Consider the following 24,324-nt stretch of genomic DNA (forward strand, 5'->3'; position numbering starts at 1 on the left):
CAGGTATGAGCCACCACACCTGGCCTCCTTTCTGTACTTTCTAGCATATAAAGACAAATCTTTCTGCCCCTGTGAGTGTGCAGTGCTGGAAAGCTGACAGGAGGAAAAGGCTGGACAAGAAGACGGTGTGGGCAGCTCTTGACCCCAGCAGCCAGGTCCTCCTTCTTGACCCCTTGCTGCCACACAGTGGGACTCTGCAGCTGACCTCCACCTCAGAGTCCTCTACATTTTCACAAATCCTTACTTAGTGACTTTCTCTATACCAGAATGTCTAGGCCCAGTGAAGTCCTTCCCAGGTTTCAGGCCACTGCCCACCCCAACAATCAGGCCTTCTTCTACTATGCTTTTGAATGCAGGAGGGCTGAGTCTCTGGGATCCTGGAGCCAGGTGGTGGGGATGGAGGATATGAGAAGAGCCAAGTTCAGAAAGTCAGGAAAGAAATCTCATGGGAATGTAAATTACTTCAACCATTGTGGAAGACAGTCTGGTGATTCCTCAAAGATTTAGAACCAGTAATGTGATTTGACCCAGCAATCCCATTATTGGGCATATACCCCAAAGGAATATGAATCATTCTATTATAAGCTACAAGCACACATATGTTCACTGCAGCACTATTCATAGTAGCAAAGACATGGAATCAACCCCAGTGCCCATCAATGATAGACTGGATAAAGAAAATGTGCTATGTATACACCATGGAATACTATGCAGTTATAAAACAAAATGAGATTATGTCCTTTGTAGGGACATGGATGAAGCTGGAAGCCATTATTCCCAGCAAACTAACGCAGGAATAAAAAAGCAAACACTGCATGTTCTCACTTATAACTGGGAGCTGAACCATGAGAACACATGGACACAGGGAGGGGAATAGCACACACTGGGGCCTGTCAGGGGAGGGTGGAGGTCGGGGGAGAGCATTAGGAGAAAGAGCTAATGCATGTGGGGCTTAACACCTAGCTGATGAGTTGATAGGTGCAGCAAGCCATCATGGCACACGCTTACATCCTGCACACGTACCCTGGAACTTAAAAAATAAAATATAATATGACAGAAATCTTCCTGGTGACCTTGAAAGACATTGTAGACTCTGCCCAGGAGAAAGAGGGCCAGTGGACTGAGAACCGCAATTGGCAGGTAAGGACGTGCTGTTTTTTACAAGCTCATGGGGCAGCCCCAAGCAGGTATGAAAAGGAGGATAGTATCAGAGCCCTGAAGGGGAAATCAAAGGCAAAAGTAGAAATGCATAGACATTTCCCCATTCCCCTGGTCCACAACACATCTGCTTCCTCCTTCCCCATCATTCCCTCATCTTCTCTCCAGGCCTCAGCTCACACAGGAAGTGATAGCAGTATCACTTCTTATCCAGGCATCCCCGACCTCCCACCTCCACACCCAATTCATCTGAGGATGATCCCTCTTTAAAGGTATGAGACTTAGGGCTGGACGTGGTGGCTCATGCCTATAATTCCAGTGTTTTGGGAAGCCAAAGCAGGAGGATGTTGAGGCCAGGAGTTCCAGACCAGCCTCGGCAACAGAGCAAGACCCCATGTCTACAAAAATTCAAAAATTAGCTGGGTGTGGTGGCATGCACCTGCAGTCCCCGCTACTTAGGCGGCTGAGGCGGGAAGATCGCTTGAGCCCAGGAGTGGCTGCAGTAGGCTATGATGGCACCACTACACTCCAGCCTGAGTGACAGAGTGAGGTCCCATCTCTTTAAAAAAAGAAAGAATCAGAATGGTGGCTCTGCTAGTCACTACCTGTTTGACAATGAGCAAGTAATTTAATTACCTAGGCTGCATTGCATCAACGAGTTGTAAGAATTCAGTGAAGCAAAACCAGCCTTTTCAGTTTTCTGAGGGCAGAGAAGGTGTGCCTCTTGATCTGCCCTGAAACCCCTTTGCCAAAGACAAAGTTCAGCATTAGGACTTGCTTGGTACATAGAGTCCATGGTTTGCAGTCCATGCTGGATGCTCACAAATTGTTGTTTTCCTTGCCATAGACTGTGAGAGCTACACAGAACCCTAAGGAGCTACTCATCCAGCTAACACATGCAGAAACTGACTCAGAGTAAGTGGTATGTACAGGTCATATGGACTGCCAGATGCAGGGCAAGACTAGACGCCAGTTCCTCAGACCAGGTGAAGCGTTGATACCAAGGCATGCAATAAGGGGTGAAGGGTGGAATTAGAGAACAAAATGCTCAGAATCTGGCTCCAGGAAGACAGATAAGAAGGTAGCCTGGTAGCCAACACAGTTCCTTCCCCGCCCTCCCACACACACAAAAAGAGGGTAGCCTGGGCTGTCTCCTAAGCAGGAGTGATTAAAGCACAGGGAACTGGGAAAGAAGAGGTTATGAGTTACAGGGATGGTGGGCTCTAGGTATTTATAGTAGACGGGATTTATTAAGTACTGTGTACTGGGAACATGTTATCTCATTTATTTTATCTTAATTGTTTTAGAAACAGCATCTCATTCTGTTGCCCAGGATGGAATGCAATGGTGCAATCACAGCTCACTGTGATCTTGAACTCCTGGACTCAAGCCATCCTCCCACCTCACGCTGAGTATCTGGGACTACAGACATGCGCCACCACACCCGGCTAATTTTTTTTTTTAATTATTTTTTGTAGAGTCAGGGTCATTAATCATAATGCTCAGTATATTGGGTAAAATCCTTATTAGGAGTTACTCTTTCAAATAATCAGACAGAAGCGGTTGAAGCCCTAAGCCAAGATTGCACTGATCTCAGAAAGTGGGATTCAAGGGGAGGAAAACAATGGAGAATTGTTAAAAATGGATGGTGGACATGGGGACACCAGGAATTTGGGATCTTGCTAAAAGCAAGATAAAAGATTAGAAGTAATCATTCTAGAATCATTAGACTGGCCAGAGGAACTCTTAGATGGGAAGAAAAGTTGCAAACAGAGCTTTAAAATAATTTTTACTTGGTTTTGAAATACTTATGAATGTCGTCACATCTGGCTCTTCCACTATTTACAAGATATCCAAATAGTTTTCTGACTTCACGGATGCAAAGCTGATTTTTTTCTTCCAGACCGCTCATAGGCTCCTCCTTGTGGCCAAACATGGTATTACTCCTAAGACTCAAACACCAACCTAAGCGTTGGCAAGTGAAGACATTACAGTATTCTAATAATGTCTGGCAAGTGAAGACTTTAAGAGTTTTGTTTTATTCGCAAACTATGCCTCTAACAAAGGTCTAATAGCTACCATCTATAAGGAACTTAAACAAATTTACAAGAGAAAAACAACCCTATGAAAAAGTGGACAAGGACAGGAACAGACACTTCTCAAAAGACATACATGCAGCCAACAAGCATATAAAAAAGCTCGACATCCCTGATCACTTGGGAAATGCAAATCAAAACCACAATGAGATATCATCTCATACCAGTCAGAATGGCTATTACTAAAAAGTCAACAAATGACAGATGCTGGCAATGTTGCAGAGAAAAGGGAACATTTGCATATTGTTGGTGAGTGTAAATCACTTCAATCATTCTGGTAAGCAGTGTGGTGATTCCTCAAAGAGCTAAAAGCAGAACTACCATTCAACCCAACAATCCCATTTCTGGGCATATACCCAAAGGAATATCAAGCATTCTACCATAAAGACACATCCAGCCTGGCACGGTGGCTCATGCCTATAATCCCAACAACTTTGGGAGGCCAAGGCAGGCAGATCACCTGAGGTCAGGAGTTCAAGACCAGCCTGGCCAACATGTCAAAACCCTGTCTCTACTAAAAGTATAAAAAATAGCTGAGCATGGTGGCTCAAGCCTATAATCCTAGCTACTCAGGAGGCTAAGGCAGGAGAACCATTTAAACCCGGGAGGCAGAAGTTGCAGTGAGCCAAGATTGTGCCACTTTACTCCAGCATGGGTGCCTGGGTGACAGAGCTAGACTCCGTCTCCAAAAAAAAAGACACATCCTGGCTAGGCATGGTGGCTCACACCTGTAATCCTAGCACTTTGAGAGGCCGAGGCAGGCAGATCACAAGGTCAGGAGTTCAAGACCAGCCTGACCAACATGATGAAATCCCATCTTTTTTAAAAAAAAAAAAAAAAAGACACATCCACTCAAATGTTTATTGCAGCACTATTTACAATAGTGAAGACATGGAACCAACTTAAATGTCCACCAATGGCAGATTGGATAAAGAAAATGTGGTATATATACACCATGAAATATTATGCAGCCATAAAAAAGAATGAGATCATGTATTTTGAGGGAATATGGATGAAACTGGAGTCTATCATCCATAGCAAACTAACACAAGAACGGAACACCAAATACTGCATGTTCTTGCTTATCATTGGGAGCTAAATAATGAGAACTTATGAACACAAAAAAGACAGGCACTGGGGTCTACTTGAGGGTGAGGGCAGGAGGAGGGAGAGGAGCAGGAAAGATAACTATTGGGTACTGGGATTGATACCTGGGTGATAAAATAATATGTATAACAAACCCCCATAACACATGTTTACCTGTGTAACAAATCTTCACATGTACCCCCAAATCTAAAATAAAAGTTTTAAAAAAGAGTTGTTTCCAAAAACCTTTCTTCCTAGTAGGTTGCAAATTGTATTGAATAAGAATAGTCAGGGATAGGGCCAGGTGCAGTGGCTCACACCTGTAATCCCAGCACTTTGGGAGGCCGAGGCGATGGATCACAAGATCAAGAGATCGAGACCATCGTAGTGACATCATGGCCAACATGGTGAAACTCCATCTCTACTAAAATATAAAACTGGCTAGGTGTGGTGGCACCTGCCTGTAGTCCCAGATAAATTGGGAGGCTGAGGTAGGGGAATCACTTGAACCCAGGAGGCAGAGGTTGCAGTGAGCAGAGATCCCGCCACTGTAGTCCAGCCTGGGTGGCAGAGCAAGACTCCGTCTCAAAAATAAAAGCGAATCAAAACAAAAGAGCATAGGACATAAGGAAAATCTCAGCTATGTTGATTTAGTATTCCATTGCCATGCTTACATGATGTATCAGGATGGCTTTTATCTTGAGAACATGATTTCTAGAGTTGTAATGGCATATCCCACAGATTTGTACTATGCTTGAGTGTGATTCCTTAGAAACAAATATGACTTCAACTCATTCACATTTAGAGAGGGTATTGAGAACCAGGCAAATTCATTCACCCTAAAAATGATTCTAAAGTAAATTGATTGAAGAAATTAGATCCCAAAGATTCTTGGTGGGAATTTTGAAGTATATTCACATTCAAGTGGAGATAAAAGAGGCCAAAATTCAAGAGTTGTGGGCTGACAGGAGAGCTGTGGATGAAGCATCAGTTCTATTTAAAAGGGGGCTGGGCACAGTGGCTCACGCTTTTAATCCCAGTGCTTCGGGAGGCTGAGGTGGGAGGTTGGCTTGAACCCAGGAGTTCAAGACCAGCCTGGGCAACATAGCAAGATTCCATTACAGGTTGTGAGCCACTGCCCCTGGCCTCATCCTTTCATTAGCATAGAGCCCTTAGTTCCCACACCTTTGCTCCACAAAGTGAAGTCAACAGTAACCCTCAGCGTGATGTCTCTTCCCACTGTGGGCCCCAAAGCTAGGTGAAGCTAACTTGCTGGCCTCTGGAGAACCAAAGTCCATGTCTAGAAGTAATTCCAGTAATCTTTCCACAACCTGTGATGAAACAGATTACTAGAAGGGCTTTTTCCTGATGTGATGCAAGATCAAATACACTTTGTGTAATTCAGATTTTAGACTACACCAGCCAAAACCTCACAGACACTGTGCTATTGTCTTGAGTTGGTGACTCTCCTTTCATTCTACCTAATCACCCTCTGGCCTTTGATGACAGTCAGCCTCTCTCAGGACAAGGAGATCATGACTGTAGTCGTGTAGTATTTGGTTCATAAACGGTCTGAACAGGAAATTCAGGCCATTCCAGGTTGGAGAGCAGTGGCGTGATCATAGCTCTCTGCAGCCTTGAACTTCTGGTTTCAAGTAATCCTTCCACCTTAGCCTACTGAGTAGTGGGGACTACAGGCATGTACCACCATGCCCAGCTCTTTTTTTTTTTTTTGGTTTTGTAGAGACAGCGGTCTCACTATGTTGCCCAGGCTGGTCTCAAACTCCTAGACTCAAGTGATCCTTTCACCTCGGCCTTCCAAAATACTGGCACTGTAAGCATAAGCGACCATGCCTAGACACATGTTAATATTTTCCTTATGCGATATTGGATGAGCAGTATGTAGAAATACTACTTGAGCAGGTTTATTCAATTTGGTCAGAGAAGATTAGCCCAATCGCTCAGGAGGAAATTGCCCAGCCAGTGATATTTCACAGCAGTATCTAATACTTTGAACAAATAAAAAATAGCACATGACAGGAAAAACATTTCAAAATTTTTTTAAAGCAAAAGGCAACACGAGGCGGCCAGAACAAAGGAAGATTTGAATGTGAACACTGGCCTCACAGCAGGAGAGGTGGATGGGGGTGGAAGAAGGGAAGGAAACCTCAGAAGATTCAAGCCTTGGCCAAGTGTGGAGGGGGAGCAGTGGGGCAAAGAGCTACTCAGAATTCTGCAAATCTTATTTATTTACTTACTTATTTATTTCAGAGATGGAGTGTTGCTCTGCTACCCACGCTAGAGTACGGTGGCCCCATCTCAGCTCACTGCTACCTCCGCCTCCCAGGTTCAAGCAATTCTCTTGCCTCAGCCTCCCAGGTAGCTGGGATTACAGGCATGTGCCAATACACCTGGCTGATTTTTGGATGTTTGGTAGAGACGGGATTTCACCGTGTTGGCCAGGCTTGTCTTGAATTCCTGACCTCAGGTGATGCACCCGCCTTAGCCTCCCAAAGTCCTGGGATTACAGGCGTGAACCACAGTGCCCAGCCTGAAAACTTTTTTACACAAACCCAGGTCTCTTCTGTGCCTCAGTTTCCCCACACTCCTTGGCACCCTGGGGGACCCGGCCCTCCACTCCAGCCACTCCACATCACCACATTGGCCTTAGCCCACACAGCCAGAGCTTATCTGAGAGCCCTCCACTCCCCAGGGCACAGCTCAAGGATGCAGGAATTGGCCCTGGGGTTCTCAGACTCCCTCTGAGTCCCTGGGAGTGAGTTTCCTCAAATGAGTCACCAACCGCCATGCACAGGTTTCAGCCCCAAAAGACACAGCAGAGCTCTCACCTTGACCTTCTCATGAAGCCTCACCTGCCTGTGTCTGTGCTTTTCCTTCCTGTGGGACAAGAACTTCTTTACATCCTGTCCTCAGCCTCCCGCTCAGGATTATTTCAAAGTCCATCCTCCAAGCTGGGCTCCTTAAGGAAATCATTCCCAGCCTTGGGAATTCTGAGTCAAACATCTTCTCTTTTTGGAAAGCCTCAATTTGAAGGCTATCCCCTCCCCTTTATTTTCTTAATACTTGGGCTCCAACTTGGAAATCAAAGCTGAGAAATTACTGCTTTAGCCTACATGAACTCCACATTTCCTCTTCTGGGGAAAAACGTCCTATCTGAACATAGAGAGCCCCAGGGAAGAAAGCTCAATCAAGAGGGAAAAATACAGCAACTGTATTTTTCAATTCAAAATAGGATGACACCCTTAACAAATAAGAGGATAAAGAATACACAGCTTAGGGCAATAAGGAAACCAAAGTTCACCTGAGCAGGTCAGGGCTAAAAAACATTGAAACGTGGGATCTAGCCTCATCTATAACAGGAGACAGGACTGGGGTGGGCAAGGGGGAGGAAACCTCAGAAAACTGAAGTCCTGGACAAGTGTTGGGGAGGGGGGGAGGGGCACAGAGCCACTGAGATGCCCAGAGAAAAACCCCTGCAGGGAATGATGTATCAGAGATGTGAAGACCTATGAGCTTGTCAAGAGGAGGTCAAAAGAGTGTCCCTACCAGGCATAGTGGGTCACAACTGTAATCCCAGCACTTTGGGAGGCTGAGGCTGGGTGACCACCTGGCCATCTCTACGAAAAATACAAAAATTAGCCAGGCATAATGGGAGGCGCCTGTAATCCCAGCTACTCACAAAGCTGAGGCAGGAGTATCACTTGAACCCAGAAGATGGAGGTTCCAGTGAGCCGAGATCATGCCATTGCACTCCAGCCTAGATGACACAGCAAGTCTCCATCTCAGGGGAAAAAAAAAAAAAAGTGTTTCTAACCAGGTCAGCATAAAGCAGCTGGTGGGAGTGGAAAACACGAGAGCCTGACAAGGGGGTGACCTGGGGGTGGGGCTGGGTTGTGAGCATAGACTGGGCACAACGGGGATGATAAAGGAATCCGGAGAACCACATGTGGGTCCTTCCACGTCACTGCTTCCCCTTTTCCTTTTGTTCTTCATTGCTTTTACCTGTTTAGAAAAGTGGTTTTTTTGTTTGTTTGTTTTTAAGATGGGGTTTCACCATGTTGGTCAGGCTGGTCTTGAACTCCTGACCTCAGGTGATCGGCCCGCCTTGGCCTCCAAAGTGCTTGGACTACAGGTGTGAGCCACCACATCCGGCCTTAGAAAAGTTTTAAGTTGTTAGCCAATCAAGGTTTAGTTAAGATTGTGAGGTCTGGCTCCAACCAATGGAGATCAGATAGCAGTAAAGACGACCCCAAATGCATAAATGAGAAATATGTCTGCTTTTCCTTTGTTCATTGTACTCTTATGGTAAGACTGCTGACGAGGGCACCCTTTCTGCAGGAAATAAAGATTGACTTTTTAAGAGATCCTTTGTCCCAGTGCTGACATTTATTTGCGACCCCGAAAATTTACATATAACAATATTACTACCAATGTCGTAAACACCCTGTGTGTACACCCTGAGATATTGTTTGTAATATCCAGAAGGGGAGAGGATGATATTACTCCAAATATGGCAGAAGATGTACACTCCCCTGTGACATTGCTTGTAATATCCAAAGGGGAAGAGGATGGTACTACTTCCAAATATCGCAGGTGTACACACCCCCTGTGATATTTTTGCTAATATCCATGGGGGGAAAGGATATTATTCACAATATCACAAAGGGTGTACACCCCCTGTGATATTGTTCGTAATATTCAGGGGGGAAAAGAATATTACTCCCAATGTCACAGGAAGTGTAAACCCTCTTGTGATATTGTTCGTAATATCCTGGGGGGGAGGGGAAGCATAATATTACTCCCAATATCACAGTGGGTGCACATCCCCCTCGTGATATTTCTCATAATATCCAGGGGTGGGAGAGGAAGATATTACTTCCAATATGGCAGGGGGTGTACACACCCCTGTGCTATTGTTCATAATATCGGGGGGGGGGGTGAGGATAATATTACTCCCAATATCACAAAGGGTGTACACCCTCTCGTGATATGGTTTGTAATATCCAGGAAGGGAAAGGACGATATTACTCCCAATATGGCAGAGAGGATGATATTATTCCCAATATCACAGGGGGTGTATTTCCCTGTGATATTGTTTTTAAACATTTAGGGAAGGAGAAGATGATATTACCCCAATATCATAGAGGATGGACCTTTCCTGTAATATTGTTCATAATATTCGGGGGGGGACATGATATTATTTTTGAGATCATAAACACTCTGTGTGTACACCGTCTGTGATGTTGTTGGTAGTATCCAGGGAAAAATAATATAATATTACCCCTTACATGGCAAAAGGTGCAATATAAGGAGTAATATCATATATCACAGTACACTCTTCTGTGATATTGTTTGTAATATCCAGGGAAAAAGGAAATATATTGTTCCCCATATCGTGGAGGTTGTAGACCCCCTGTGATGTTTTTCCCAGTATCCAGGAGGCAAAGGATATTACTCTCCATTTCACAGGGTGTATACACCCTTCTGTGATATTGTTCATAATATCCAGGGAGGGAGAATATACTATTACACCCCATATGCCAAGTGGTGTACACTTCCGTGATATTGTTTGCAATATCCAGTGAGAGAGAGGATGATGTTACTCCTCATATTGCAAAAGATGTACACACCCCTGTGATATTGTTTGTATTATTCAGGGGGAGGAGGATAATATTACTCCCCATATCATAGGGAGTATACACCTTACTGCGATATTGTTTGTAATATCCAGAGGTGGATACGGGGAGGATAATATTACTCCCCATATCGCAGAGGGTGTACACTCCCCTGTGATAATGTTCATAATATCCAGGGGGGAGAGGATGATATTACTCCCCCTGTGATATTGTTGGTAATATCCAGGGGGTGAGAGGATGACATTACTCCTTATATCGCAGATGGGGGACAATCCCTGTGATATTGTTCAAAATATCCAGGGTGAAAAGGATGATGATATTACTTCTCTGTGATACTGGTTGTTAAATCCAGAAAGGGAGGGGGTGATATTAGTCCCAATATCACAGAGGGTGTACACCCTTCTGTGATATCGTTCATAATATCCAGGAGGGAAGAGGATGATATCACTCCCAATAATACAGGGCGTGTGCATTGAGCCTGAGATATTTTTCCTAATATCCAAGTGGGGAGAGGATGATAGTACTCCCAATATCGCAAGGAGTGTACCCCCCTGTAATATTTTTCCTAATATCCAGAAAAAAAGAGGGTAATATTACTCCGAATGTCGCAGAGAGTGTGCACCCATTCTGTGATATTGTTCCTAGTATCCACAGGGAAGAGGATGACATTACTCCCTATATCTCAGGGAGTGTACTACTCACTTGTGATATTTTTAATAATATCCAAGGAAAAAGATGATGATATTACTGTCAATATCGCAGGGGGTGTACACCCCCCTGTAAAATTCCTCCAAATATTCAGTGGAAGAGAAAATATTATTAATTATTGAAGGGAGTGTACTCCTCACCTGTGATATTATTTCTAATATTCACTAAGGAGAGGATAATATTACTCCCAATATCACAGGAGGTGTACACCCCCATTTTGATATTCTTTTTAATATTGAGAGGGGAAAAGGTTGATATTACTCCGAATATCGTAGGGGGCATACACCACCTCTGTGATATTGTTTCTAATATCCAAGTTGGAAGAGAATGATACTACTCCCAATATCACAGGGGGCTTATGACTTTCTTGTGATATTCTTCCTAATAGTCACTGGTAGAGATGATAATAGTACTCTCAATATCACAGAGGGTGTACATCCCCCCTCGATATTGTTCCTAATATCCTGGGGAGAAAATGATATTACTACAAACAGTGCAGGGAGTGGACAACCCCCCTGTGATATTGTTACTAATATTCAGGGTTGGGGAGAGGATGCTGTTACTCCCAATGTCGCAGGGAATGTATAACCCTCTGTGATATTGTTCCTAATATCTGGGGAATAGAGAATACTACTCCCAATATCGCAGTTATTGTACACCCTTTCTGTAATACTGTTTTTAACGTTAAAGGAGGGAGAGAATGACATTACTCTTAATATAACAGAAAATGTATCCCCTCCCTGTGATACTGTTTCTAATACCCATAACAAGAGAGACTGATATTACTTCCAGTATCACAAGGGGTGTACGCCTTCCTGTGATATTATTCCCAATATCCAGAAAGGGGGAGTATAATATTACTCTCAATATTGCAGGAGGTGTACACCCCCCTGTGATATTGTTTTTTATATCCAGAGAGGAGAGAATGGTATTACTCCCAGTATTGCAGGGGGTGTATGCCCCACCTGTGATCTTGTTCCTAATATCCAGTGGGGAGAGGATGATATTAATCCCAATATCACAGTTGTTGCACACCCTCCTTTGTAATATTGTTCCTAATATTAACAAGGGGAGAGGACATCACTCCCAATATCACAGGGAGTGTACACCCCCTTTGTGATATTGTTTTCAACATCTATGAAGGAGAGAATAGTATTACTCCCAATATCGCAGGGGACATACACTGCACCTGTGATGTAATATTATTCTCTCCCTTCATGGATATTATAAATAATATCACGGGGGGAGAACACCTTCTGTGATGTTGAAAGTAATAACATCCTCTCGCCACCAGGATACAAGCCACATGCATGGGAGTGGCCACTCCCCCACCATATGATGAGTAATATCACCCCCCTCTCCCCTCTCTGGATCCACAGCCCGTTTACATTATTGGGAGTAATATCATCTCCCCCTTTGGAAATGATTAGCAATATCACAGGGGGGTATACCTCACCAGCAATATTGGTAGTAACGTCATCCTCTCTACCCTTGGATATTAGGAACAATATAACAGAAGGGTTGTCCACCCTCTGCGATATTGAGAGCAATATCATCGTCTCCCACCTGGATATTAGAAACAATATCACAGGGGTTTGTACATCCTGCAATATTAGGAGTAATATCATCCTCTGTTTCTCTGGATATTGGGAACAATATTATCTTCTCCTGCCCTAGATATCACAAACTATGTCACAGAAGGTTTGTGCACTCCCTACAATATTGGGAGTAATATCGTTTCTCCACTTGGATATTAGGAACAGAAGAATTGCTTGAAATGGAGGTTGCAGTGAGCTGAGATCGCATCACTGTACTCCAGCCTGAGCGACAAAGCAAGACTCCATCTCAAAAAAAAAAAAAAAAATCAATTGGATCCTTCTACTGTTTGGATAGTTCCCCCCTCCCCGCCACAGGAAGAGAACATGGATTTAATTTAAACAACAACAAAAAAATTTTTTTTTCAGCTTTTGGAACAAAGTGTTTTTTGTTTGTTTGTTTGTTTTTGAGACGGAGTTTCACTCTTGTTACCCAGGCTGGAGTGCAATGGCGCGATCTCGGCTCACCGCAACCTTCGCCTCCTGGGTTCAGGCAATTCTCCTGCCTCAGCCTCCTGAGTAGCTGGGATTACAGGCACGCACCACCATGCCCAGCTAATTTTTTGTATTTTTAGTAGAGACGGGGTTTCACCATGTTGACCAGGATGGTCTCGATCTCTCGACCTCGTAATCCACCCGCCTCGGCCTCCCAAAGTGCTGGGATTACAGGCTTGAGCCACCGTGCCCGGCGGAACAAAGTGTTTTTTAAAAATGTAGCCTTCAAATTTGGGTTTTCATGAAAGATAAGATGATTAAGCCAGAATTCTACAGGCTGGGAATGACTCTATTAAAGACCACATCTTGGAGGATCAATTTTGGAATAATATAGAGCGGGAGGCTGAGCAGAGGACATAAAGGAAGTTCTTGTCCCACAGGAAGGAAAAGCACAGACACAGGCAGGCGAGGCTTCATGAGAAGGTCAAGGTGAGAGCTCTGCTGTGTCTTTTGGGGTTGAAACTTGTGCATAACAATTGGTGACTCAGTCGAGGAAACCCACCCCCACGGACTCAACTCGGAGGGGTTCTGAGAACCTCAGGGCCAATTTCTGCTTCCTTGAGCTGTTCCTAGAGGGGTGAGGGCTCTTAACTAAGCTCTGGCTGTTTGAGCCAAGGCCATCATGGTGTGGAGATGGGCAGCAGCTGGGGTGGAGGGCAGGGACTCCCAGGAAGCCAAGGAGTATGGGGAAACTGAGGCATAGAAGAGGTTTGGGTTTGTGTGAAAGCTTCAAGAGTTCTAGCACCTCACAGCCAGAGGGGCCATGGCCACACCTATGCACATCAGCATGGGACGCCTGAAATATCCCCAAGGGAGAGGGGGTTTAGGCCACACTTGGACTCGCCCAGGTCAAGGAGCCCAGGAACCACGGCCTCCAGGGGAAACCAAGAGTTTCAGATGAATCCAGGGCTTGACAGCAGAACCAATGAGAAAATCTAGTCACATGTCTACAGCATATCACTGTTAAAAATACCATTCTCTGCTATGCTAGGCAAGGAGGGATGATTGTTTATTAGCTTCTACAGATTGGACAATGGGGTAGGGGAGGGCTCAAGGTGAGATGATTTTGGGGTCCCAGTCTGCTCAGGGCAGGCATCCCAGTCTTCGGTCTCCAAATCCACCTCCCGCCTGTCCCCCCCACATTGCTGCTCAGGCCTGGTGGATCCATTGACGGTGATTTCTAAGGTTCAGGTCCCATGTCAGGCAGGAAGGGTGGCTACTGGGGCTGAGACCCCCACATTGCCTCGAGCCCTTGCCTCCTAACTGGCATCCCCGGGCACCACCAGGGGCTGGGCCAGGCTGCTGTGCTGCACATAGCAGGAGTAGGGCGCTGTGTCGTTCGGGGGCACTGACACCACCACCCAGGCCTGGTAAGTGCCATTTCCACTGTAAAGAATGTCTCCCCCTGAGTCAGGCTCCTGCACCGTGCCGGCCCGAGTCCAGTGCACATCAATTTCCCGTGGGTAGAAGTCGTAGGCCAGGCACTTGAGTTTCTTGTTTTCTCCTGGGGCCTGGTGGCTGGTGACCACCACGGAGGGAGGATCTGTGGAGGGACAGAGCATGACACTGCAGGCTTGAGGTCGACTTCTCCGGGCCCAGGTCTCTTCCCACCCCGACCCCTGGATGTCAGCGATCAGCAGAGCTCTGAGCTCTAAGCTCTGCCCTTGACACCTGAGACACTTTTCAGAAGATCAGGGAAGGCTGACGCTTTCCCAGTTCCTTCTCTGTTGGATCATGGAATATCCTGGCTCCGCTCTCACCCAGTCCCCACCCCACCCATGCATTGACTCGGACAGCAACAAGTTGTGAATGCTCCTTACATTCCCACGTTTCCCATGTCTCAGTGGGCCTTGGAGTTCTCCTCTCCCCGAGTCTCAGCCCAGCAGCTTGATTCAGCCCATGGCTCTATCCAGCAACCTCTTCCCTGCAGCACTGCACACTCCTGAGTCTCACTATGTCTCCAATCCAAGTCAGCTTGCAGCCATCAATTCCTCTCACACTGGCTGGGTCTCATCGTTCCGGAGCTGACATTTTACACACCTCCCTTCTCTCCAGCACCCAGATGGGAGGCGTCATTGTAGAGAGAAACAACTATAGGACTTGGAATCTGAAGTCTGGAATTGGAGTCCTAGCTCTGCCTCTCACAAACAGTGTTACCCTAACCTCTCTGACCTCAAGCTCCTTGTCTGTCAACTGGAGATGATTTGGGGACACCCACCAACAAAGAATGGACTTCCTGGCACCTTCTGCCTGAAATTTTGAAGACGTTCTTTTCAGACCACAAATTATCATCCCAGGGAAGGAATGAATCCTGCAAGATGAAAGCTGGGAGTCTGAGGGAACATCCAGGAACAGGTAAGACCAGACTCAGATGTTGCCTGAGCTCCTAGCTGGAGATCATCTTTTATTCTGCACTTAGTACTGGGGAGCAGGGAGCAGTGAGTACCTTGCCGGTCCAGGATACTTTTGCTGTAGTTCAGGTATTTCCGCAGAGTCTCAGGGCACTCCTCCTCCAGGTAAGCCTTGGCCCGCAGCACATAGACTGGTTCTGCCTCCCACTTCTGCTTGGTGATGTGGGCTGCTGGGTCCAACGGGATCCAGGCTGGGATTTCTTTGTCGAATTTAATGTAGCCCCTTTCATCATAGGTATACTCCCAGGATGCTCCAGTGCTTCTGTTATTCTGGATCTCACAACCGAACCGTCCCTGCAAAGTGTGAGACCCTGAAAATTCCCCCGACCCCACAGAGAGACAGTCAGCCTGGTGAGAAATTCATTGAAATAACTTAGTCCTGCACATTTAGCAATCCAAAAGAAATAAAAGTTTTTGCAATTCAAGCATGCAATCTTTTTATCAAGGCAAATAAGTTACTACTCCAACACACAGCAGACAGAGAGAGGCTAACAGTTTGGTTCAGCATTTCGGGCTTGTCTCAGTTGAGATGTGTTCCTCCTTAAGAAAGCTACAAGCCGGGTGCTGTGGCTCATGCCTGTAATCCCAGCACTTTGAGAAGCTGAAGTGAGTGGATTGCTTGAGCCCAGGGGTTCCAGACAAGCCAGGGTGACATGGCAAAATTTCATCTCTACAAAAAATATATAAATTAGCCCAACATGGTGTTGCATGCCTGTAGTGCCAACTACTCAGGAGGCTGAGGTGGGAGAATCAATTCAGCCTGGGAAGTCAAGACTGCAATGAGCCAAAAATCACTGCACTTAAACTTCAGCCTGGGTGACAGAGTGAGTACCTATCTCAAAAAAAGAAAAAAGAAAAAAAAAGATGAACCCAGTGGCTCACACCTGTAATCCTAGCACTTTGAGAAGCCAAAGCAGATGGATCACCTTAGGTCATAAGTTTGAGACCAGCCCAGCCAACATGGTGAAACCCCATCTTTACTAAAAATACAAAACTATGCTGGGCACAGTGGCTCATGCCTGTAATCCCAGCACTTTTGGGGCAGTACTTTGAGGCAGGAGGATCACCTAAGGCCAGGAGTTCAAGACCAGCCTGGCCAACATGGTAAGACCCCGTCTCTACTAAAAATACAAAAATTAGCTCCGTATGCTGTCACATACCTGTAATCCCTGCTACTTGGGAGGCTGAGGCAGGAGAATCGCTTGAACCTGGGGGCAGAAGTTGTAGTGAGCCAATATCGTGCCATTGTACTCCAGCCTGAACGACAGAGCAAGACTCCGTCTCAGATAAATAAATAAATAACCTGGCGTAGTGATATATGCCTGTAACCTATAGTCCCAGTTACTCAGGAGGCTGAGGCAGGAGAATCACTTGAACCCAGGAGGCAGAGATTGCAGTGAGCCGAGATCACACCATTGCACTCCAGCCTATGTGACAAGAGCAAAACTCTGTCTCACACACACAAAAAAGAGCTACAGAATATGGATAGATTTCTATCTCTTCTACAGCTTCTCTTCTAAGGGCAATTACTTGTTTGAATTTATGCTGAGTCCTGAGGAAGCTGTCACAACTACACCAAAGTGTACTTCTGAATTGGATAGAAATGATTTGTGATTCCATATGAGTAAAGGAAGGCTCGCCTTTTCTCTCAGCTGTAGGTGGAGTTCATATCATCCCCCGAATAACCCTAATCTAATCACTTCTTTCTTCCTGTCTGGTGTTGATATCTTTATCCCAAATCTCTAAAATCCCAACCTTCCTGCCCATTAGCCACAACTCTCAGAAATGGACTTCCTTAGGGCGCAGGACACAGCCTCTTCATCCTGATGATAAAAGAGGTGTTTACCCAGCACTGGTTGGTGCTGTTGGCATAGACTCTGACAGCTCACAAGCTGCCTGGGCTCAAGTCCCAGGTGTCTCCTGCTCCTAGCTGGTGTATTGCCTGAACTGGAGCCACTCACCTCTCTGTGCCTCTATTCCCTCACCTCTGAAATAGCAATGCCAAGAGCACTGTTTTAGGTGGTTATTCTGAGCATTAAATATGCTCATAGATGGGCCTGGCACAAAATAAGTGTTCAGTAAATGTCAGCTACTAGTTTCCTTTTTTTTTAAATGGAGTTTTGTTCTTGTTGCCCAGGCTGGAGTACAATGGCAGGATCTCGGCTCACTGCAACCTCCACCTCAAGTGATTCTCCTGCCTCAGCCTCCTGAGTAGCTGGGACCACAGATGCATGCCACCACACCAGGCTATTTTTTGTGTTATTAGTACAAACAGGGTTTCACCATGTTGACCGGGCTGATCTCAAACTCCTGACCTCAGGTGATCCACCCACCTAAGCCTCCAAAAGTACTGGGATTACAATGCACCCTGCCTAAGATTCTTTTCTTTGCTTTTTCTTTTTTTTTTGAGACAGAGTCTTGCTCCGTCACCAGGCGCCAGGCTGGAGTGCAATGGCAAGATCTTGGCTCACTGCAACCTCTGCCTCCCGGGTTCAAGCAATTCTCCTACCTCAGCCTCCTGAGTAGCTGGGACTACAGGTGCACGCCACCATGCCCAGCTGATTTTTGTATTTTTAGTGGAGACGGGGTTTCACCATGTTGACCAGGATGGTCTCGATCTCTTGACCTCTTAATCCGCCCGCCTTGGCCTCCCAAAGTGCTGGGATTACAGGCGTGAGCCACCACACTCGGCCAGGATTATTTTCTAATACCCTATGTCCATCTCTCTTCTTCCTCCTATCAATTCTATTTCTGTCCATCAAAGCTTCTTCCAGTGTCTTTCCCAATCGCCTGTGCCCCAGCCTCTCCTATTGCTGACACACAGACTGGGCCATTTTCCTTCGCAAGATCTCCCATCCCACACCCTTCAAACGTCTGCCTGTCTCTTTCTTGCTCTTTTTGGAAACCTTCAGATTCCATGTAGCATCTTGGGCATTTTTGTACTTAGAAGCTCAGCTTATGACACCTACTCTATGATAATTTAACATCAGCAGTTCACCAGGCCTGAGGTTGGCTGCCTCAGGGCCAGCAGTGTGGTTTAGGAGAAAGAGTGCTGGGCTGGGACACAGGGACCATCTCTGCACAGGCTCTGCCACCAGCTCCTCCAACCACAGTGCAGGTGGCCCTTCCCGGGTCTGCATCGTATGGAGAGGAGGAACTTTAGGGCTCCAGAACTCTAACAGCCCGCGGTTTTGAATCCAGCACTTCCTGAGCCCCCAGCATGGGCTACCGTGTGTGCTGGTGTTTTGCTCTGTTCATTCCACACATTTCAATTGAGCAAATATTGGCTGCACCCTGTCCTAGGCGATAGAGCTGCAAGCGAGATCAGGACAGACTGTGACATCCGTCATGGAATGAACATAGTTAAATATTACAAAACTGTTTGGAGGTGGATCTCAATGCTCCAATGTTTGCAGATTTCAACCAGATATTTTGGGAATGTCTCACTGTCAACAGCTGGGACTGGCAGAGCCACCAGCCAAGCCCAGGTCTGAGTGACTTGGAGAGTGGCTCACTCTCCAGGCAACCTCCCTGGTCAGGGGTGAGTCTGATGCCTTCTCACTGGGGGAATCAGCCTCGGATGGGTGGGGGTGTGGAGGTGAGAGGTCAGAGGTGCCTGGGTAAGAAGTGACTCTGCCATCACTTCCTGTGTGAGCTGAGGCCTGGGGTGAGGATGGGGCAATTGACAGGGAAGCGGGGAGCACCTGTGCTGTGGGGTGGGCGGGATGCGGACCTGTCTGCGTTTCTGCTGTGCCTTCGGTTCCTCCTCTGGGATTGGGACTGTTTCCATCCTGCTGACCCCTTGCCACTCACACCTGGGGGGCCTCTTGGGTTAGACCTTCCACCCCCACGGTCTGTTGTTCACTGACCGTTACTGTCGTTGTAATAATCCATGATGTCGTTCAGGGTCTCCATAAAGATGTCTTCCCTGGCCTTCTGAAGCTGGCTGTCCTGCTCCCAATCCTCCATTCCTTCCACCTGTCTCCAGAGTCCTAGGGGCCGAGATCTCCTGTCTTTACTGTCGTACTCGAAGAAGGAAAGGTCATTGAGGAAGCCAAAGGCCTGAAACTTGGGGACGTCTCCAACAGGCTTGGACAGTCCCGTGTAGACATAGGTCAGAGAGTAACGACCTGCAAAAGAAAAGACTCTGATGGTTGAGATCCATGCAAGGGTCCCACCGTGGGGCTGCAGAGGCCAGGAAGGAAGACCTGCCCACTGGCCTCTTCCTTCCCAGCTCTTTCTCCTGCCATCAACCTCACACCACTGGAAACTCATACTGTACTTTCATGCTGGAGATGTTATTTCACAGACCACTGTGTCTTCACTACATTGTTTCCTCTGCTTGACATGTAAGAAGATAATATTCCTCAGCCTCCTTGAAGATACATTCAGACCATGTGACTGAGTTTTGTCAAAGAAGAATGTGCAGAAGTGATGTCTTTCTTCTTGTCCAAGACCCTACCAGCTGGCTTGCCCCCTCTGTTTCTCATCCCTTGAGGTGACGACTTTGAAGGCCACAGGATAATGTGAGAGAGTCCCAGTATGCCTTTAGCCTGGATCCCTGAGTCACCTCATGGAGGAAGAGAACCTTGACCAATGTGCATGGAATCTGACATAAATAAGAAATTAACATTAGAAATGCTGGGCTCGGTGGCTCAAGCCTGTAATCCCAGCACTTTGGGAGGCCAAGGCAGGCGGATTACTTGAGATCAGGAGTTGGAGACCAGCCTGGACAACATAGTGAAACCCCATTTTACTAAAAATACAAAAATTAGCTGGGTGTGGTGGTGCATGCCTGTGATCCCAGTTGCATGGGAGGCTGAGGCAGGAAAATCACTTGAAGCAGAGAGGCAGAGGTTGCAGCGAGCCAAGATTATGCCATTGCACTCCAGCCTGAATGACAGAGTGAGACTCCATCTCAAGAAAAAAAAAAACACACACAAGTTAACATTTCTAGTTTAACCTGACAAATACATATAGTTAGAAAGGATAGAAAGGAAAATTTACTAGAAAATTTAAGAAATCACCCAGACTGGATTAGCACAGCGTTAAGACTAGGATGGAGCTCAGAATTCCCAGGGTTGTACCTTGCCTTTTGGGTACAAGATGGGAGCTGAGAGATGGGGACATTTCCATAATAGTTCCACAATTATTTTATGATACAATTTACACAGGTGCTAATAATGTTAGAGGTCATACGGCAGATTCCTAGTTCAGTTACTAAAATTATTCTGGCTCATGAGTTTCTAAATGTAATTAGCATTTAAATCAGTAGAACTTACAACTGGATTCCCGGACATAGAGAGTAGGATGGTTACTGGGAATGATAGTGGTAGCGGTGGGGGGAAACTGGAAGGATGGTTAATAGAAATAGAAAGAATGAATAAGACCTACTATTTGATAGCACAACAAGGTGAATCTAGTCAATAATAATTAATTAGAAAAATAATAATAATAATTAATTGGGGCCAGGTGTAGTGGCTCACGCCTGTAATTCCAGCACTTTGGGAGGTTGAGGCAGGTGGATCACTTGAAGTCAGGAGTTCAAGACTAGTTTGGCCAACATGGTAAAGTCTCATCTGTACTAAAAACACACAAATTAGCTGGGCATGGTGGCGCACACCTGTAGTCCCAGCAACTCGAAAAGTTGAGGCAGGAGAGTTACTTGAACCCCAGAGGCAGAGGTTGTTGTGAGCCAAAATTGCACCACTGCTCTCCAGCCTGGGCAATTCTGTCTCAAAAAAATAAAAAATAATAAAATAATGAATAAGACTTACTATTTGATAACACAATGGGGTGGCTCTAGTCAATAATAATTTAATTGGGGCCCGGTGCCGTGGCTCACGCCTGTAGTTCCAGGACTCTGGGAGGCTGAGGTGGGTGGATCACTAGGGGTCAGGAGTTCAAGACCAGCCTGGCTAACATGGTGAAACCTCATCTCTACTAAAAATACATAAGTTAGCCAGGTGTGGCAGTGCACACCTGTAATCCCAGCTACTCCAAAGAGTGAGGCAGGAGAATTGCTTGAACCTGACAGGCGGAGGTTGCAGTGAGCCAAGATCACACTACTGCACTCCAGCTTGGTTAACAGACCAAGATTCCATCTCATAAAAATAATAATCATAATTTAATTATACACTTTTAAATAACCAGAAGAGTATACTTGGATTGTCTGTAACACAAAGGATACATGCTTGAGGGGATGGATACCTCATTCTCTATGATGTGATTATTTCATATTGCATGCCTGAATCAGAACATCTCATGTACCCCATAAATATATACACATACCATGCACTCACAACTTCTTTTTTTTTGAGACCCAGTCTCTCTCTGTTGCCAGGCTGGAGTGCAATGGAGTGATTCGGGGTTGGGTTCAAGCAATTCCCCTGCCTTAACCTCCTGAGTAGCTGAGACTACAGGCGTGCACCACCATGCCTGGCTACTTTTTTGTATTTCAGTAGAGACAGGGTTTCACTATGTTGGCCAGGATGGTCTCGATCTCCTGACCTTGTGATCTGCCTGCCTTGGCCTCCCAAAGTGCTGAGATTACAAGCCTGAGCCACCGCTCCTAACCCCTACATTTTTTAATTTGCAAAAAAATCAGTAGACCTTGAGTAAAGCAGATAATTCTCCACAGTAATGGACCTCATCCAAACAGTTGAAGGCCTTAAGAGAAAAAGCCTCTGCCTACAGTCTGCCCTTGAACTCAAGACTAAGACATCAACTCTTCCCTGGGTCTCCAGCCTGCTGGCCTGCTCTGAAGATTTAGGATTTGCTTCTCCTCCCAATATTGTGAGTCAATTCCTTGAAATAAATCTCTACTCTCTCTCTCTTTTGTATACATGTATATAAATCTCTTCCTGTGTGTATATGTGTGTGTGTGTGTGCGTGTGTGTGCATGCGCGCATGCATGTATATGCAGTGTATGTATGGATGTGTATGGACATATATATGTATATGTGTACCACCTTTTAGTTCTTTTTCTCTGGAGAACCCTGAATAATTCAGATTTTGGTGCAGAACAGGATTAACATTCCAAAGTGATTGTTCTACAACGAGCATGTAACACCTTTTCTGACAATTTGTAAATATCGTGAATTTTAAACTCACACAGCTGAGAAGCCATTCCCTTTTATTTATTTATTCTGCACATTCCCATGCCACAAACAGCCTCCTGCCCCATCCTAGCACTGACTTGATCTCCGCAAGCTCCCACCGTCTTCTCTTCAGGCTACTCACCTTCCACACCCACTGCTCCCGTGTCTGAGTGTGGGGTGAGGGCACGGGTTTCCTTCTAGCACCTCCCTCCAGCTGACCTGCCTTCTCACTTTCCCCTTAGGGCTGCTCTCTCTTTCCCTCAGCGTCAGGCAGGTGTACCCAGCCATCGGGAGCAGAAGCAGCTCCAGGTGTGTGCTTCCTGCTCCGTCCTGGCTGTCTCACCCTTGGCAGGTCACTTGGTCTTTGGAGTCTTTGTTTTCACTGTAAACTAAGGGTTTTAGATTCAGATTCCTGAAGGTCTTATTTAGCATGAGGGCAGAGGCTCCCTGAATGCTCCTGGAAGTGTGTGAGCTGAGTGAGATGACAGCCTGGGGCACCCGTTCCTACCGGATGCCAGGGAATCCCAGCTGCATCTGGCCCTTCTCCCAGCCACATGTCCTGTTCCTCACCTCCTCCCAGTCCTCTCCAGCACCCTCCCCTTGCTTTCCCCACTCACCATCTTGGGTCCCCTGGGGGACAGCAGGACCCAGAAGGAGCAGCAGAGACAGCAGGACAGGCACCATTCCTACAGTTGTGCCTACTTGGAGGGTTCTGGGCAGGAGGCACAGATATTATCCTGGGTCCTGGGGCCCTGCCCAGGGGAGGTGGATCTACAGTACAGGCCAATGGGAGTGCCAGGACGGGCTCCTCACCAGACAGACAGACAAAAAAAAAAAAAAAAAAAAAAGATACACGAGCCAGCTGGGCAGAGGTTGCAATGAGTCTACACACAGGATATGCAAATTTAGAGCTGAGACAGTTGATCTCTGGACTGAGGCTATGTGTGTGCCTGGGGCAGAAAGATGCCAGTGGGTGGAAGGTGTGTGTGACGGGTGGCAGACACCTGGGAGGCACCATCCTTCCTGTCTATTATGATAATCCCTGGGACAGTAGGGGCATTTGTGTGTTTTCAGACCATACTTCATCCCTACCTTCTGGAAAACCCTCAACCTGTCCAGGTCATGGGCCTGGGTAGACCCCAGCTGGGATGGGACCCTCACTGTCCCACACCTGACCCTGCCAGAGCTGTCTGGAGGACGTTCACATCCACATCTCTCCCTCCTTCCTTTCTGTGCCTGTGGAATCCCAGCCTTCCATGATGGAAGCAGAAATAGCGCATCCTCCTTTTGCAGCCTCCCTGGCAACAGAACGAGCAGGTGTGCGTGGCGTTCATGCTCAGCAAGCCGAAGCTACTGCCCTGGACTTTGGGTCATGTGTCTGGACAACAAAGAGGCAGGCACAGTGGACAGCGTTTTCTGGTGGTCTTGGGAGTGGTCACAACTCCAGCTCCTGAGGACAGTGGGGCTGCGGTAGCTGTGGGAGTGTCTGGGTTCCAGTTTCTGGTGGTGTCTTCGGTTCACCCCGGCCCTCTGGTGCCCCCTCCTGGCAGCTGTTGTGTGTTTACAGGGCTGGGTCTCAGTGTGATTGTGACTGGTCTGCTTCTGCAAAATCCGAGCCTGGGTTCCCAGCCTCACTAGGGAAGCAAGGACTGGAGGCAGCATGGGGTCTCAGCCCCAGAAGCCATCCTTTCTGCCTGACATGGGATAGATGAACCTCAGAAATCACCCTCACTGAGCTGGATGCAATGGCTCACACCTGTAATCCCAGTACTTTGGGAGGCCAAGGTAGAAGGATCATTTGAGGCCACAAATTCAAGACCAGCCTGGGCCACAAAAGGAGACCCAGTCTCTACAAAAAAAAAAAAAAAAAAAAAAAAAAATTAGCTAGCCAGGCATGGTTAGTTAAAACTTTTAACTTTTAACTTTTAACTAATACATGCATACCTGTATTCCCAGCCGGCGTCTGGGGCAGAAGGATCGCTTGAGCCCAGGAGGTCAAGGCTGTGATGAGTTGGATT

At 46.5% G+C, this 24,324-nt stretch overlaps 1 protein-coding gene across 2 annotated transcripts; it reads right to left on the bottom strand.

The window, feature by feature from the left end:
* Window positions 1–13,780: 13,780 nt before the first annotated feature.
* LOC101035916 (zinc-alpha-2-glycoprotein) lies at window positions 13,781–23,055 on the bottom strand. Of its 2 annotated transcripts, XM_074390334.1 has the most exons (5): window positions 22,924–23,055; window positions 19,076–19,336; window positions 16,367–16,414; window positions 15,242–15,517; window positions 13,781–14,338 (listed from the first exon to the last, which is right to left on the bottom strand). In XM_074390334.1, the coding sequence occupies exons 1-5, from the start codon at window positions 22,988–22,990 to the stop codon at window positions 14,055–14,057; spliced, it is 936 nt and encodes a 311-aa protein (XP_074246435.1). In that variant the 5' UTR covers window positions 22,991–23,055; the 3' UTR covers window positions 13,781–14,054. The 2 variants fall into 2 exon arrangements, with proteins under 2 accessions (XP_074246435.1, XP_003934262.2); XM_003934213.4 differs by lacking the exon at window positions 16,367–16,414 and having other exon boundaries at window positions 22,924–23,048.
* Between the last annotated feature and the right edge of the window lie 1,269 nt (window positions 23,056–24,324).

The sequence above is a fragment of the Saimiri boliviensis genome, chromosome 20 (assembly GCF_048565385.1).
Source record: "Saimiri boliviensis isolate mSaiBol1 chromosome 20, mSaiBol1.pri, whole genome shotgun sequence".
Classification (NCBI taxonomy): domain Eukaryota; kingdom Metazoa; phylum Chordata; class Mammalia; order Primates; family Cebidae; genus Saimiri; species Saimiri boliviensis.